The 12194-nt window shown below is 35.7% G+C and overlaps 1 protein-coding gene across 1 annotated transcript in view; it reads right to left on the bottom strand.

Moving 5' to 3' along the window:
• NBAS (neuroblastoma amplified sequence) overlaps nt 1–12194 on the bottom strand; it is a gene marked incomplete at both ends in the record, with an annotated part of 125169 nt that overhangs the window by 17239 nt on the left and 95736 nt on the right. The window contains one exon of the mRNA XM_010286700.1: nt 2739–2968. Coding sequence (XP_010285002.1) covers nt 2739–2968 — 230 coding nt within the window. The remainder of the gene's footprint in view (nt 1–2738; nt 2969–12194) is intronic.

Below are 12194 nucleotides of genomic sequence, written 5' to 3'. Positions count from 1 at the left end.
CTCACAGAAATAAAACATTTGGCAGCTTCTATCTTGTTCTCTAAAACCACTGTTGTATCACCCATGTGCATGTGTTTGCTCACAATCGCTGTCTTCAACATTTTCTGTTGAAATCAGCTACAAAGCATTAGAACCACCATCGGATTCAATCATAGTAACGGGAAATGAGATCCACTCTTCCAGTTGCCTCTCCTCAAAAAACGTTTTCTTGGGGTTATTTTTTTTTTTTTTTTTTAAATCCAACTTGGGAGAAGTAAAATGAAAATTTAAGCCAAGAGCCTTTAGTTTCCTCTCATGTTTGAAGCAGGAAAATGAGATGGAAGGCTACAACTGTGTGTTAAGTTCTGCAGCAGCAATGCATCACGGAGAAAAGGCTGTGTCTATACTGGCAACAGAGCAGAGCAGTATAGCAGAAGCATACACAATGGTTCAGAAGCTCATGTCACTAATAAAAGCTTAAGTATATTCAATGTAGTTTTGTATAGAACCTTCTGGTTTAGTCTACTGGAAAGGGACCTAGTTCATATGCACCAAAATCATTCTGAGAAACCAATAAGCACAAGCTAAGTTATGAAATTCAGATTGCTTAATAATTGCACAATTTTTCTAAAAAATCTAAAATAAGTATTTCAGATTGGTGACATAAGACAAGGAAGAAATTAGTATTAAATCATTTAAGTCAACTTCTGATGTCAACATTTTAAGAGAAGCAGTGAAGGGCTGAAGACCTCAAAGCAGGTGAATGAAGAAAAAAAAAAAAAGCCACCCAAAAACTGGACTCCAGTAAAAGAAGAATTTAGAAACCTTATATACCACAGCTGGCCTGAACTACACAGGACTTCACCTGATTATTCAAGAATTCCCATTCAGTCTTGCTCTAGTTTCCCTAATTCCTTTTGAGATACATTCTGGCTCTATTTTGCCCAAATAAATTGTTAACTGCTAGAGAACTAACCTTGGTTAAGTCCGTGAGGCACCCAGATCTTTAAATATTTTATAAATAATGCATAATAAGCTCTAATGGCAATACACCAAATAGGAAAGATAAAATTGACAACTATTTGTTAAGCGGTTTTAGCAAATTGCTCATTCTAGTACAAAGCTGTTTTGTAAATAAGATACCATCTCTTCCAGGTATTGTTCCTGTAAACAGCACTTCATAAAAGATTAAAAACATGAGGCACTTAATGATAAGCCAAAAATAAGAAAAAATATGCTACACAATTATATTGAATTTGCACATTGTCTTCATTAGAAAATGCAGATTAAGAGTGAGCTGAGAAGATTAAAGCAAGGAACCTGCAAGCTGAACAAGTAATTAGTTGGATCACTGCAACTGCCTAACACCAAACTACCACCCTCATCCACACACTATGAAGCCTGATTTTTACTAGCCCTGCCATACTGTGTTCCAATTCTACTTCCTGTAAGGAACTTTCTCTTCATATTTACTTTATTTTTATGAAAGACAGTATCTAAAGGACTCTTGGATGATCATGTACGTAACCGTGCTGCATCCAAAATGAATATCTGTAATAACAGAAGGATTTTTGTGTTGAAGTTACACCTTGATGATTATCTACAGTAACATTCACCTACTGACATGCTACTCACAGGACATGTGTTCAATGAACAATACATACAAAACAGGTAACTCCAATGGAAACATTAAAAGATGCTTACAAGCTATTTTTATGAATGCAGTGCAAAATATAAGCAGGTATAGATTTTATAGATGCAAAGCAGCAGCTTAATTAGTGTTCAAAACCTGAGGTTATACTCCTTCCGTTACTCAGCATTTCATATCATTGTTTTTTACTAACAAACTTCTATTGGAATTGTAGCTATGAGCAGCTACATAGGTGGAAGACTGTAAACAACTAAATACGCTCTTCAGGAGCCGTATGCAGAGAGTAGTTTAAAATTAGGTTAAAAATTATTTAAAAGCTTCTCACTGAACTCTTTCTTTGACAGTCTAGCAGCTATTCAGCTGTGACTGCCTTCAAAACATGTATATAATATGTATATACATTATATATAACAAGTATATATGCTTGTACGTTTTATATATATTCATGACTTGTACACCTCTTAAAATACCTGCATGCAGATGTTAAAGGTATTTTTAAAATTAAAAGACAGTACTATCCTGTATCTTTCCTTTTTTTGTATTCTGGATAACTGAAACATGAGAAAAAAGCATTGTAAATATCAGAACATATGCAGTGAAAGATTCAGTAATTCCAAATGACTACAGGGAAAACTACTGTAATATACAGTAGCTTTAATTAAATTATTAAAAATAAAATACAGTTTATTAATATTTTGTAACATCGTTATAATATAGTTGTAATATAGTTCATTACAAACTTTGATGCTTGGGTGTGCCCCAACAGATTGCTAGGGCAGGTTTACAGGACATGAAAGGAAGAGATCAGACCTCCACCTGTGCTCTGATTTCATTCATCCCTGATTAACTTTAATATTAGCAGTTAATAAACAAGGAGTTATAGCTTCAATTAAAAGTTATCGATCCATTTATTTGAGCAACATTTCATTTAAGTGGAATAGTTGAGTAGAAAAGAGTCCAGCTGTAGCAGCATTACAGTGTAAATATCTAAAGCAACTGGTAATTTATCTCTTCTAAAGGTCAGCGCTACTTTCAATTTACTTTCCTGACTTACAGCTTAAAGTAATTCCATTTTAAAATAAAGAAAATAAACATAGACATTACTTACTCTGCCAATCCTAGTATTGTTTCTCTCTTGTACTGTCCATCTGCTGTAAACCTCTGCACATCCACTCCTTTGCCAAGTCCTTGCAGAATCTGAGCTTGAGTGAAATCCAGTAGTCGTTCATTGTAGTAATGCAGCTGATTTATCAAAGTTGCGATTTCTTCAGGCCAGTCTGTATAGCCATACTGAGTAACATGCTTTGTGACCAGCTGAATCAACGCTTTTGGATCAGCCTGTGAAAATAATTGACAACAGACTAAAAAAAGTCCTGTAGAAGGACTACTAAAAAGTAGTCCTGCCAAAAAAATTTTCATTTTATAACTGATGCCTCTATTCAGAACTGAAATATTTGTTTCCATTTCTCAGAAGTTTTAAGTACAACAGAATTCCGTATTTTCTCTAAGGCCTATTTGCTATGACATTAAACTTTATCCTTTTGGAATATTTTAGACTATTCCATATGCTACAAAAATTCAAACAAACTTACCTACCCAAATTAATACTAACAAGTACTTCAGCCTGACTGAATGTATTTGTTTTTAAAACCCCCATTTTTATTAACATTGAACCAGGTGACTGATTGGTAAAATACTTCAACTAATCAAAGAAAACTTACCAAGTATCTCCTCAATTACAAACACAATAAGTTTACTCTAAAACAGAGACGCTATCTCAAAAATAAGAATGGAAACAATATTGCAACCTCTTTTTTTCGTTACTGAATTTCTGATACATTTCTATTATACAGAATTGGAAAAAGGATTAGCTTAGCATTTTCAGTCTTGAGCACTGATACTTTCAAAGAACGAGAAGTGTTGCAGGATCTGCAAATTACACAGGAGGCATTCCCTACTCCCTGAAATCTTCAAGTAATTAAATATTGATCACCCATACATTAGGACAACCTTTGTTTTGAAAATGAAAGAAATTATGCATCAAGTGTATAATTAATCAACCATTAACTTCTGTAGTCAAAACCCCACATAGCAAAGCAACAACTTAGAACATGAAACAAATGCAGCCTGCATGATCGAAATGAAAAAGGAACACAGGTACGGTATCCCAACTATCTCAAGACCGGGACAGTGGCTATGTCGGGGCTCCTCAACTTGAACTCAGCCATGTGCGACACGGAATCACTCAGCACACCCATTCAATACCTTGATGACTCTTCCATGACAAACGAGGCCACGAGCAGCACAATGCCACAGGGAAGCACTCTGACTTCTGTGTAGCACCCACTGAGGAAGGAGTGCCACCCAAAGAGCCACCAGAAAATACCCGGGGATGCCAAATGTAGTTGACGTATTTTCTAAAAGAAACAGCTGATTTAACTGCTGTGATCTCAAAAATGTTGAGTGGGCTGGACAAATATACTTTGTTTTTATTACAAAATGATTCTGCTAAATTAGAAGCTAAACTTCTGAACATTAAGTAGAGTGAACAGCAGGGTAAAATATGCACCACATATTTGAATTCTGAGGCATCCGCGAATTTTTCTATGACTTGCTGGTCATTCTAAATTGATTTCTTTTTGTTCTTTTTTTTTCCTTTTCAAGTCTTAGCTGACAGGCTGCTCACCAATTCGTATTAAATGCTACAGGGCATCCTTTTTCTTCTCCACATGATATTTTTCTGAAGCCCTCTAAACATTGCAAGCTCATTGATTTTATAAACAACATCAGTAGTTCTTTCAAGGTTGCTTAGGAGATTGGTAACAGAATAATAAAACCTCAGAAAAGAGATCGGCAAGCAGAGCAGTACCTCTACAATACAATTATATCAGCTGGAAACCAATCCACTGCTTATTACGTACCCTGGTATCTCATTTTAGATGATACACTAGAAAACAGAGCATGAAGACAGGGAAAGTCAGAGCAAGACGAGGAAAGCTGTTTAACATAATTGCCTAAATCCTCTGTACAGTCCACTGAGAAGGCAAATCCCTCTGACGATCTAGGAGGGTAAATTTGCTCCCTTTTGCTAGATTTCCCCTCTCTCCATTAAGAAGAGTAGAATCCCAATGCCAGCACTCTTCTTCCAGTGCACAGCCCACCAGATTGTTCATAAGCTACACAATCTTGAAAGTATTTTTGAATAAATATGCCACAATTCTTCCTTGAGAAACGGGTTCTGAAGATTAAAAGATACCATTTTTAGTAAGTTTCCTGAACACTGCATAATTTTTCACCGTGACTATTTACAACAATAACTGAAAATAATACTAATTACTAAGACAGGTAGATTAAAACCATTTTATTTTTTGTCCACCCTTGTCTTCAATACATTGTCAATCATCATCTTCAAATGTGAGATTAACTTTAAAAAAAAAAAAAAAGGAACAAAAACCTGCCACTTCCAACCATAACATTCTGACCAAGTTGTCACCGTCTCAAATGACATTTATCACTAGTGCCAACCTTCATTCCCCATTTGTTACACTTCCCTAAAAGCATCTGTGTGCAATCTTCCATGCTGCCTGTTCATGCATCATTTTCCTCTGAATACTTTTGCCAAATAATACCTACAAAGATGTAATGAAAGCGTGCAGTTCTGCCAGGACTGCTCTCTATCTAATTGGCCGGTACTGTTTCACTGTTTTTCTTATCTGAACCTCTTCTACCTCTTGTTTCAATACCAGGTAATAAAAATAAAGGAAGAAACCTGGATCAAGGACCACTATGTGATACAGTAGTACCAAAACAAGTAGTAACAATGACAAACTGTTACAAGGAAGGAAAGAGAAGAAAGTGGAAGATAATCTGATGTACATGTTGTTTAAAGAATCAGTGTGGTCCTTGGAGATACATATGAGGAATGAGAAACACAAAAATTACACTGACGCTTGTCCCCAAGGTAACTGATTCCCACTACCAGGTTCTTTTCTGGGTTTTGAAGTTCTGAAATATTTTACAAAAGGGATCACTTTGAAAAGTACCACACGAATGATTTAAAGGATTTAAGAAACAGATCTTACAGTAATATACAAATAATGTCTTCAGAAGCAGAGTCTATTGGGTTTATTAATGATAGAGTGATACCATCATACGCCGTATGAATACCCTTGTATGTATATCCATACATGTGTAAGGCAAAAAAGCACATCAAACTCTTCCTTCTAGGAGATGAAAGTATGAGATGTGCTAGCTGGTAAATTATCATATTTATATACGTTCAAGCTAAAGAAAACATACATTGTTTTTTTATTGCAAACAGTTGCCAAGGATTGTGTTGAACTCTTTGCCACCAAAAGTCTTTCAGACAAGTGTTGTACTCTTTTATACCTTACAAGACTTATGCTCTTAACTATTAGAACATGTGAAATCAAAAATTAGTTTAGAGAAATCCCACAACCTGCTTCATGCAAGAGCCTATACTGATATCTGATGTGAGACTTTCTAGGGTTTTTTTTAACCTATAAAAAGCAATCTTTCCCAAGTTACGGTTGTTTGCAAAATCCATTTACTGTAAACACACATGGTTTTCCTTCTCCGAGATCTGCCATCCTTTTGTAGATTTAAAATGTTTTCTTAACTAACAATGTTGTTTGCACAGTCTTTATTAGGCATTCAACACAAGCTCAATTAGAAAACACAAACACCTGAACTGTTTGGTATCAAGCTGCGGAGAACTTGTATTTTGTAATCTTAAGTATTAATTCTTTCACAGCTTGACATTAATGATACATCTTTTTTTAAAAAAGATAACCACAAATACTTCTACATCCATTAGGTACCTAGTTCAATTAGACATGATGCTTGTTCTGACAAACACTAATACAGAAAGATCCTTATAGCCGTATTGGCGGTATTCAAAAGTCTAAACAGTTTTTAATTGAAAAGACCATAATAACTACCTAGTAATAGTAGCTGCCCATAAAGCAAATTAGCAAAATCCGTAAAGGCTGACTCTTATGGCAGCATTCATAGGATTTAAAAATTCTTTGAGTTTCTTAAAATTGTAATAGGCACTTAAAAAAAAAAAAAAAAACCTGCATCAATTTGTGTAAATACAAATGAACTTGGACAGGTAAGATCAGTCATATTCAACTTGTTCTCTTTCTAATGCTATCTTTCAAAAAAAAAAAAAAACCCACCAAAAACCCCTAAACTGTTGGCTTTTCAGAGTCTTTCATATACTTAGAAATTGTGCCTATGGGTCTGACTCCCTGCTTTGGCAGATAGATCTCCTCCGTAATTCTAGACAGACATTTGAACATGGCTTCCCCTCCCTGATGATTCAGGAAGCACCCATCACTTCAGCATAAAGCAAATTTAATTTCATGCTACTAGATGTGATTTACTCAGCACAGGTCAGGACAAGTTACTGTCAATATTGCACCACCAGCCATTACCAGTAAGCCTCAACTGGGGATCAGGATCCACCTGACCAGAAGATTTAAAACAGTATTTCTCTTTGACCATCCTCTGGGAGTCACACCTGTGAAGCCCTTTAGAATCTGTATGTCACTCTGAAATGATAAAAGCAACAGTGGTTTTGAAAAGAGATAAGAGATTTTGATCTTGGAATGTCTTTACCCTAAATCCTGATCCCTACATTAATCTTTAATTTCTTCCCCCCCAACCCGGCAAGTTGCTATCTATTTTTTCTTTCAGATCTCTTTAAAAGACTTAATTCAGCCATACACATCAAGAAAAAAAAGAAAGAATCTGAGTGAATTTTTTTCCTGTTCCTCTCCTGCTAAGAGTGGCAACAATTTTACAGCTATGGTAAGAGAGATAAAAAATAAAAAGCTCCTCTCTAAACACATCATTGAGATAATATTAGATCACTGTAAGGCTATTTAGTTTGTTTACTTCTTTTTAGACCAAGAATCTTTCCAATTGTTCTAAAAAGGAATATTATTCCTTTGATTTTGTTTTTACTGTAAATGATCTTCAGACTGTAATGCAGAAATTACTAGCAACACTGATGAGAAAAGCCGATTAGACCATCAAGGCTAATCCGCTCATAATGACCTCAAATACATAACTGATGATGTGGACCTTCCTGGATTGAAGTTGCAAAATATTTCTATCACCTTTTGAACCATAATCTCTTGGTAATGGCCAAAAGCTGCAACCGCAGTGAGCCACAGGAGTCCGAATGGCAAGGCAGAGGACACCTTGTGTCCAGATCTTTGTAATACGTGTTCCTAGGAAAGAGATCATGCTACAGAGGAAGACACACCAAGTAAAACCCTGGCGTTTAGCAAAACTAGGAGATGACAGCACATGAGCAAAGCAAGAGACACCAGGGAGCAGGGGGTAAAATTCCTGCTACAGACACAGTTGCACCTGGATCACTCTCCTGCCTCTGGTTGTTGCCCATCTCCAGCACTTCCAAGGGAACTAAACTACACCTCTGGAAAGCACTTACATTTCAGGGAAAAGAGGAGAGCTCTCCCTAGCCTTTTGTAGCAACTGCCACAATCCTTGTAGCAAAAGATTCAATGTGCTATAAATTTGATGGAGAGGGAAGCAAGGTGGCGGGGGAAGAATGAAGAGAAGCATGTATAGGTGACACTTTTCGTCACATACCAAGGCAGGAAAAGAGATTTACACTAAAGAAATAGTTCACTCAAAGTGAAATCCTCAACGTGCCTATTCACTCAAGAAGTAAAACCCATCCCTCCACGGGACAGCTTTTCATCAGTTAAAACAAATGACACTTGTCCTCAACTGAGTCTGTTGTCATGCTGTGAGTCAAGAGTACGTTAACTTCGACACAGTGCCATATGAATTTGGGGTGGCCTACCTTTCAGATCACACCTGTCTCACATCTGATCTGCTCAAAGCCAAAGATAAAGCATATAGTTGAGATGAAAGACCAGAACATCTCAGAAATAAAACCTGCACTGTCACATCACTCAAGTACAAGGATACCTCAACTTTCTTTTTCCTCCCACCGCTGCAGCTACATATATTGTTGGGTGACAACACTGATTTGTTCAGGATCAGCTTTCCTAGCCATTTTTTAAATGGATACAGGAAACAGTAAATCCCGTCAGCCACCCGTGAAACCACACCAAGTCAACATATAAGCCTACCTTCTGGAATACCTTTTATATGCTACAAGATGTGTCAGAATAAAGTTGCACAAACTACCAAAAAAAAAAAAAAAAAAAAAAAAGGGCAATAAATCCTCAACTATCAAACATATAGCTAAGTCCTGTATATTCAGACAACATTAAAACAATTTTCTATTTCAGATTTATGATCTTAAATGATCCATCAATGTCTCTGGTATATTTAAGTATAATGATTTTAAAGCCTGTTCATGCTCTTAAAAAACACTTGGCACCACAGTACTGTACATAGGTGATGCAAACTAGCAATTTCATACTGTACTCAAAAGCGTAGACCTGGATTTTGTAGATCTGGGAACACAGCTGTAGACTCCGATTCCCTAGTTTCCCTTCTCACCTTCACCACAGATTTCATCCAGATTCTTCTTTTTTCCAAGAACTGAAACTCGGTATTTTAAAACTTCATTCCAGATGGGTGGCTGTATAAAACAAATATTCCTGGATCGCAGTTTAAAAGTCAGTACCATTAGCTCTTGCTTAAATTGGCCGAGTCTAAAACATTCCCCAAACTTACACATTATACAGACACAATTTGTAAGATGTTATACAAAATGCAGATTACACAGGTGACCGAGGGCTTCACAGTCCTAGTCTGCTTAGGGGTTTAAGGCTAGCACTAACTTATAAAAGGGTTATTTGAATTTCTGGGGAAAGTAGTGAAAAGAAGATATGTACATCTGCAGTGAAATTAGAATAAACTAATTTATGACCAAAAAAACCAGACAAAACCGAAAGAGTTGGTGAATTCCAAGAGGACCATGAAAACACAGGTAAAGAGATTGTAAATAAGTACTGGCAATTTCAGTGACATTGGAACTAACTACTTTTGTTTCCAAAGTCCTGCTTTCTTCCGCTATCAGGCAGTAAGGACCTATGATAACAATTAAAATGCAAACATACGATCATAAATGATATTTCAAGCAAATTTGCTTTGTTGCTTTATGAACAGAAATATGTTGGAAATACAAAAGTCTACAAAAGGCTGGAAGATTATAATATTTCAAAACTGCAGCATAAAAAGAACAAGCTATCTTTTTGTGTGGTTTTGGTTTGTTTTCTTTTTTAAAATAGAAGAACTGTTATATGTTTTGAATATAACAAAATATATTGAACCCGGCTGAGACGTAGTGGTTGAAAACTGAAACACTTGGATAAGAGGCAGCATACACCACTGCCGCTTCAAGATCGTTATGTTGGAAACTAATTGAATCTTTTAAGGACAAGTGGTTGCCCAAGATGCTGGTATGATTAAAGGTACGACCTAAGTGGAATCCCAGGAATATTTTCTGCCAGCAAACCCCCAGAAAAGACTGAACAAGAAACAATTGAGAGTTACACTGTTAGTTTTGAATTATGAACCAGATGTTGCTAGCAAACAACCTTAAAGTAATATTACCTGTTGTTTTTATTTCTGCCTCAGAAATTACACTAGAGATAGCATTAGAATCGGGCTAACAGCATACAGCATCTATTATACAAAACCATGTTCTGCAGGATTTTTTTTTTAACTCTATTTGCTGAGGTACAACAATCACTGCCTAGAATTATCAGAATACTCAAAACTGGGAAGAAAATGCAGTTAACAAAACCGATTTCATATATAGATTTTGTTTCAAGGTCAAAAAGCCACCCAGCACAAAATTAAAACATCTAGTCAGCCCAGGTATCTGCAGTATCTATAGATTATTGAATGTTAATATCTGCATGTTAGTCCAGAATTTGCCTTGAATTTTTACTGAAAATACTTGAAAGGTAAATTCCTAACCGATGAAGCTTTGCTATAAAAGTAACAAATGATCTTTTAATAGCCAGCAGCAGGAAAAAAAAAAATGACAACGAAGTGACTTTGAGCCCAAACAAAACCACCAGGTATATGTTAAATCAACGTAATACAGAAGCCAATACTGCTGCAGGAAAAAAAAAAATAATGCAAGAGGCTGCTGTTAAGTAATAAAGTATAAAAATAATTTGCAAAGCTGTCCAGGCAGTTGTTTCTACAGTCATGTTGAATGACTTGTGTCTGAAGAGTTGAACAAATTGCTCTAGTGCTCCATTTTAAATCTCCGTTTTAAATGCTTTTTTGCTTTGTTTTCAATCAGCTATTCCAGCAAGAATGAGGAATAATTTGTCCCAAGACAAAAGGTTTTCATAGTTTCTTCTCTACCTTGTGTTCTCTTACAGACTCTCTCTTATTAAGAAAGACACTGACAAGTCACATTTAGGAAGAAAAATCTCATCTCATCATTTCATCTGACATCTGTTTTAGTGGAATGAACACATGACATATAAAAGGTTAAAATGTCAACTGAAAGAACACCGCTGAAAATAGGAAATTGCTACATAGTTTTGAGTGAAGTGCCTACTAAATTCATAGTACATAATTAATTTCCCATTTGCAGTCAGCATTATTCTCAGTAAATAATGTCACAGTTCAGGTAATTATCCTAATCTTCCGTCTATCTCCCTTTTCTCAAAAAAATCATTGTGCTTTCTTTTTTAATAAATCATGTTATTGTATATTCTTTTAGAATATGTCTTTAATCTTGGTCTATATGGCAGCAGCTGTAGTATACAAAGTATACAGACTTTGGGACAAGCACAGACTCCTACTGTAAAACTTCAGTACAATATGATACAGTTTTAGTTTAAGTTCAATACTGTATCCTTTCAATTTATACAGTTACTAGAATGGATACATGCAAATATTTCTGTATCTTACTAATTTAAAGCTTGAAAACTATTCCATGAGCTACAGAACACATAACTCCTTCTTCCCTGACAGTTATTAAAATGCCAGAAGTCAAATATTTTTTTATCATAATTCAGGAGCACTGCTAGCACTTCTGATTAGAAACACGAATTTCTCAGTGACCACCTTCTCTTATTGTGATGTACATTTTCATGAATAGCTTCTTAGGCTAAATTTATAGAGGCCAATCTAGCATTTATCCTCAACTCTCCAAGATCAAAAAAACCCACAAACAAAACCAAAACAAACAAACAAAAATCCCACCACCAAACAGCCAAATCACCAAATAAACGATGGAGGAACCAGCTCTCTCACTTGATGGGAATTCAGCATTGTCTGAGAAGTTACCTATATTGGCAACCCAGATGAAAAAAATTTTGCTAAAACATTTTGTACTTTAAGACGAATAGAAAATTTCAATCAGGCTGCTTGCAATATTAAAGATGTTCACTGACTGGAGAAAATAGTTACAGTAGCACAGAAAAGGAAAATAAAAGAGAAGATAAAGCCAACTGACTAGGGGAAGACTGCTTTAAAAAACTGTTGGTCACCTTTATACTGTTTTCCAGGGAGGAACAAAATCCTTTGCAAGAAGGAAAGAATTAGTACTTATCCCATCTAC

The sequence above is a fragment of the Phaethon lepturus genome, unplaced genomic scaffold, assembly GCF_000687285.1.
Source record: "Phaethon lepturus isolate BGI_N335 unplaced genomic scaffold, ASM68728v1 scaffold555, whole genome shotgun sequence".
Taxonomy (NCBI): Eukaryota; Metazoa; Chordata; class Aves; order Phaethontiformes; family Phaethontidae; genus Phaethon; species Phaethon lepturus.
Note: the sequence above shows the minus strand (reverse complement) of the source record. Positions and strands in the feature narration are given on the sequence as shown.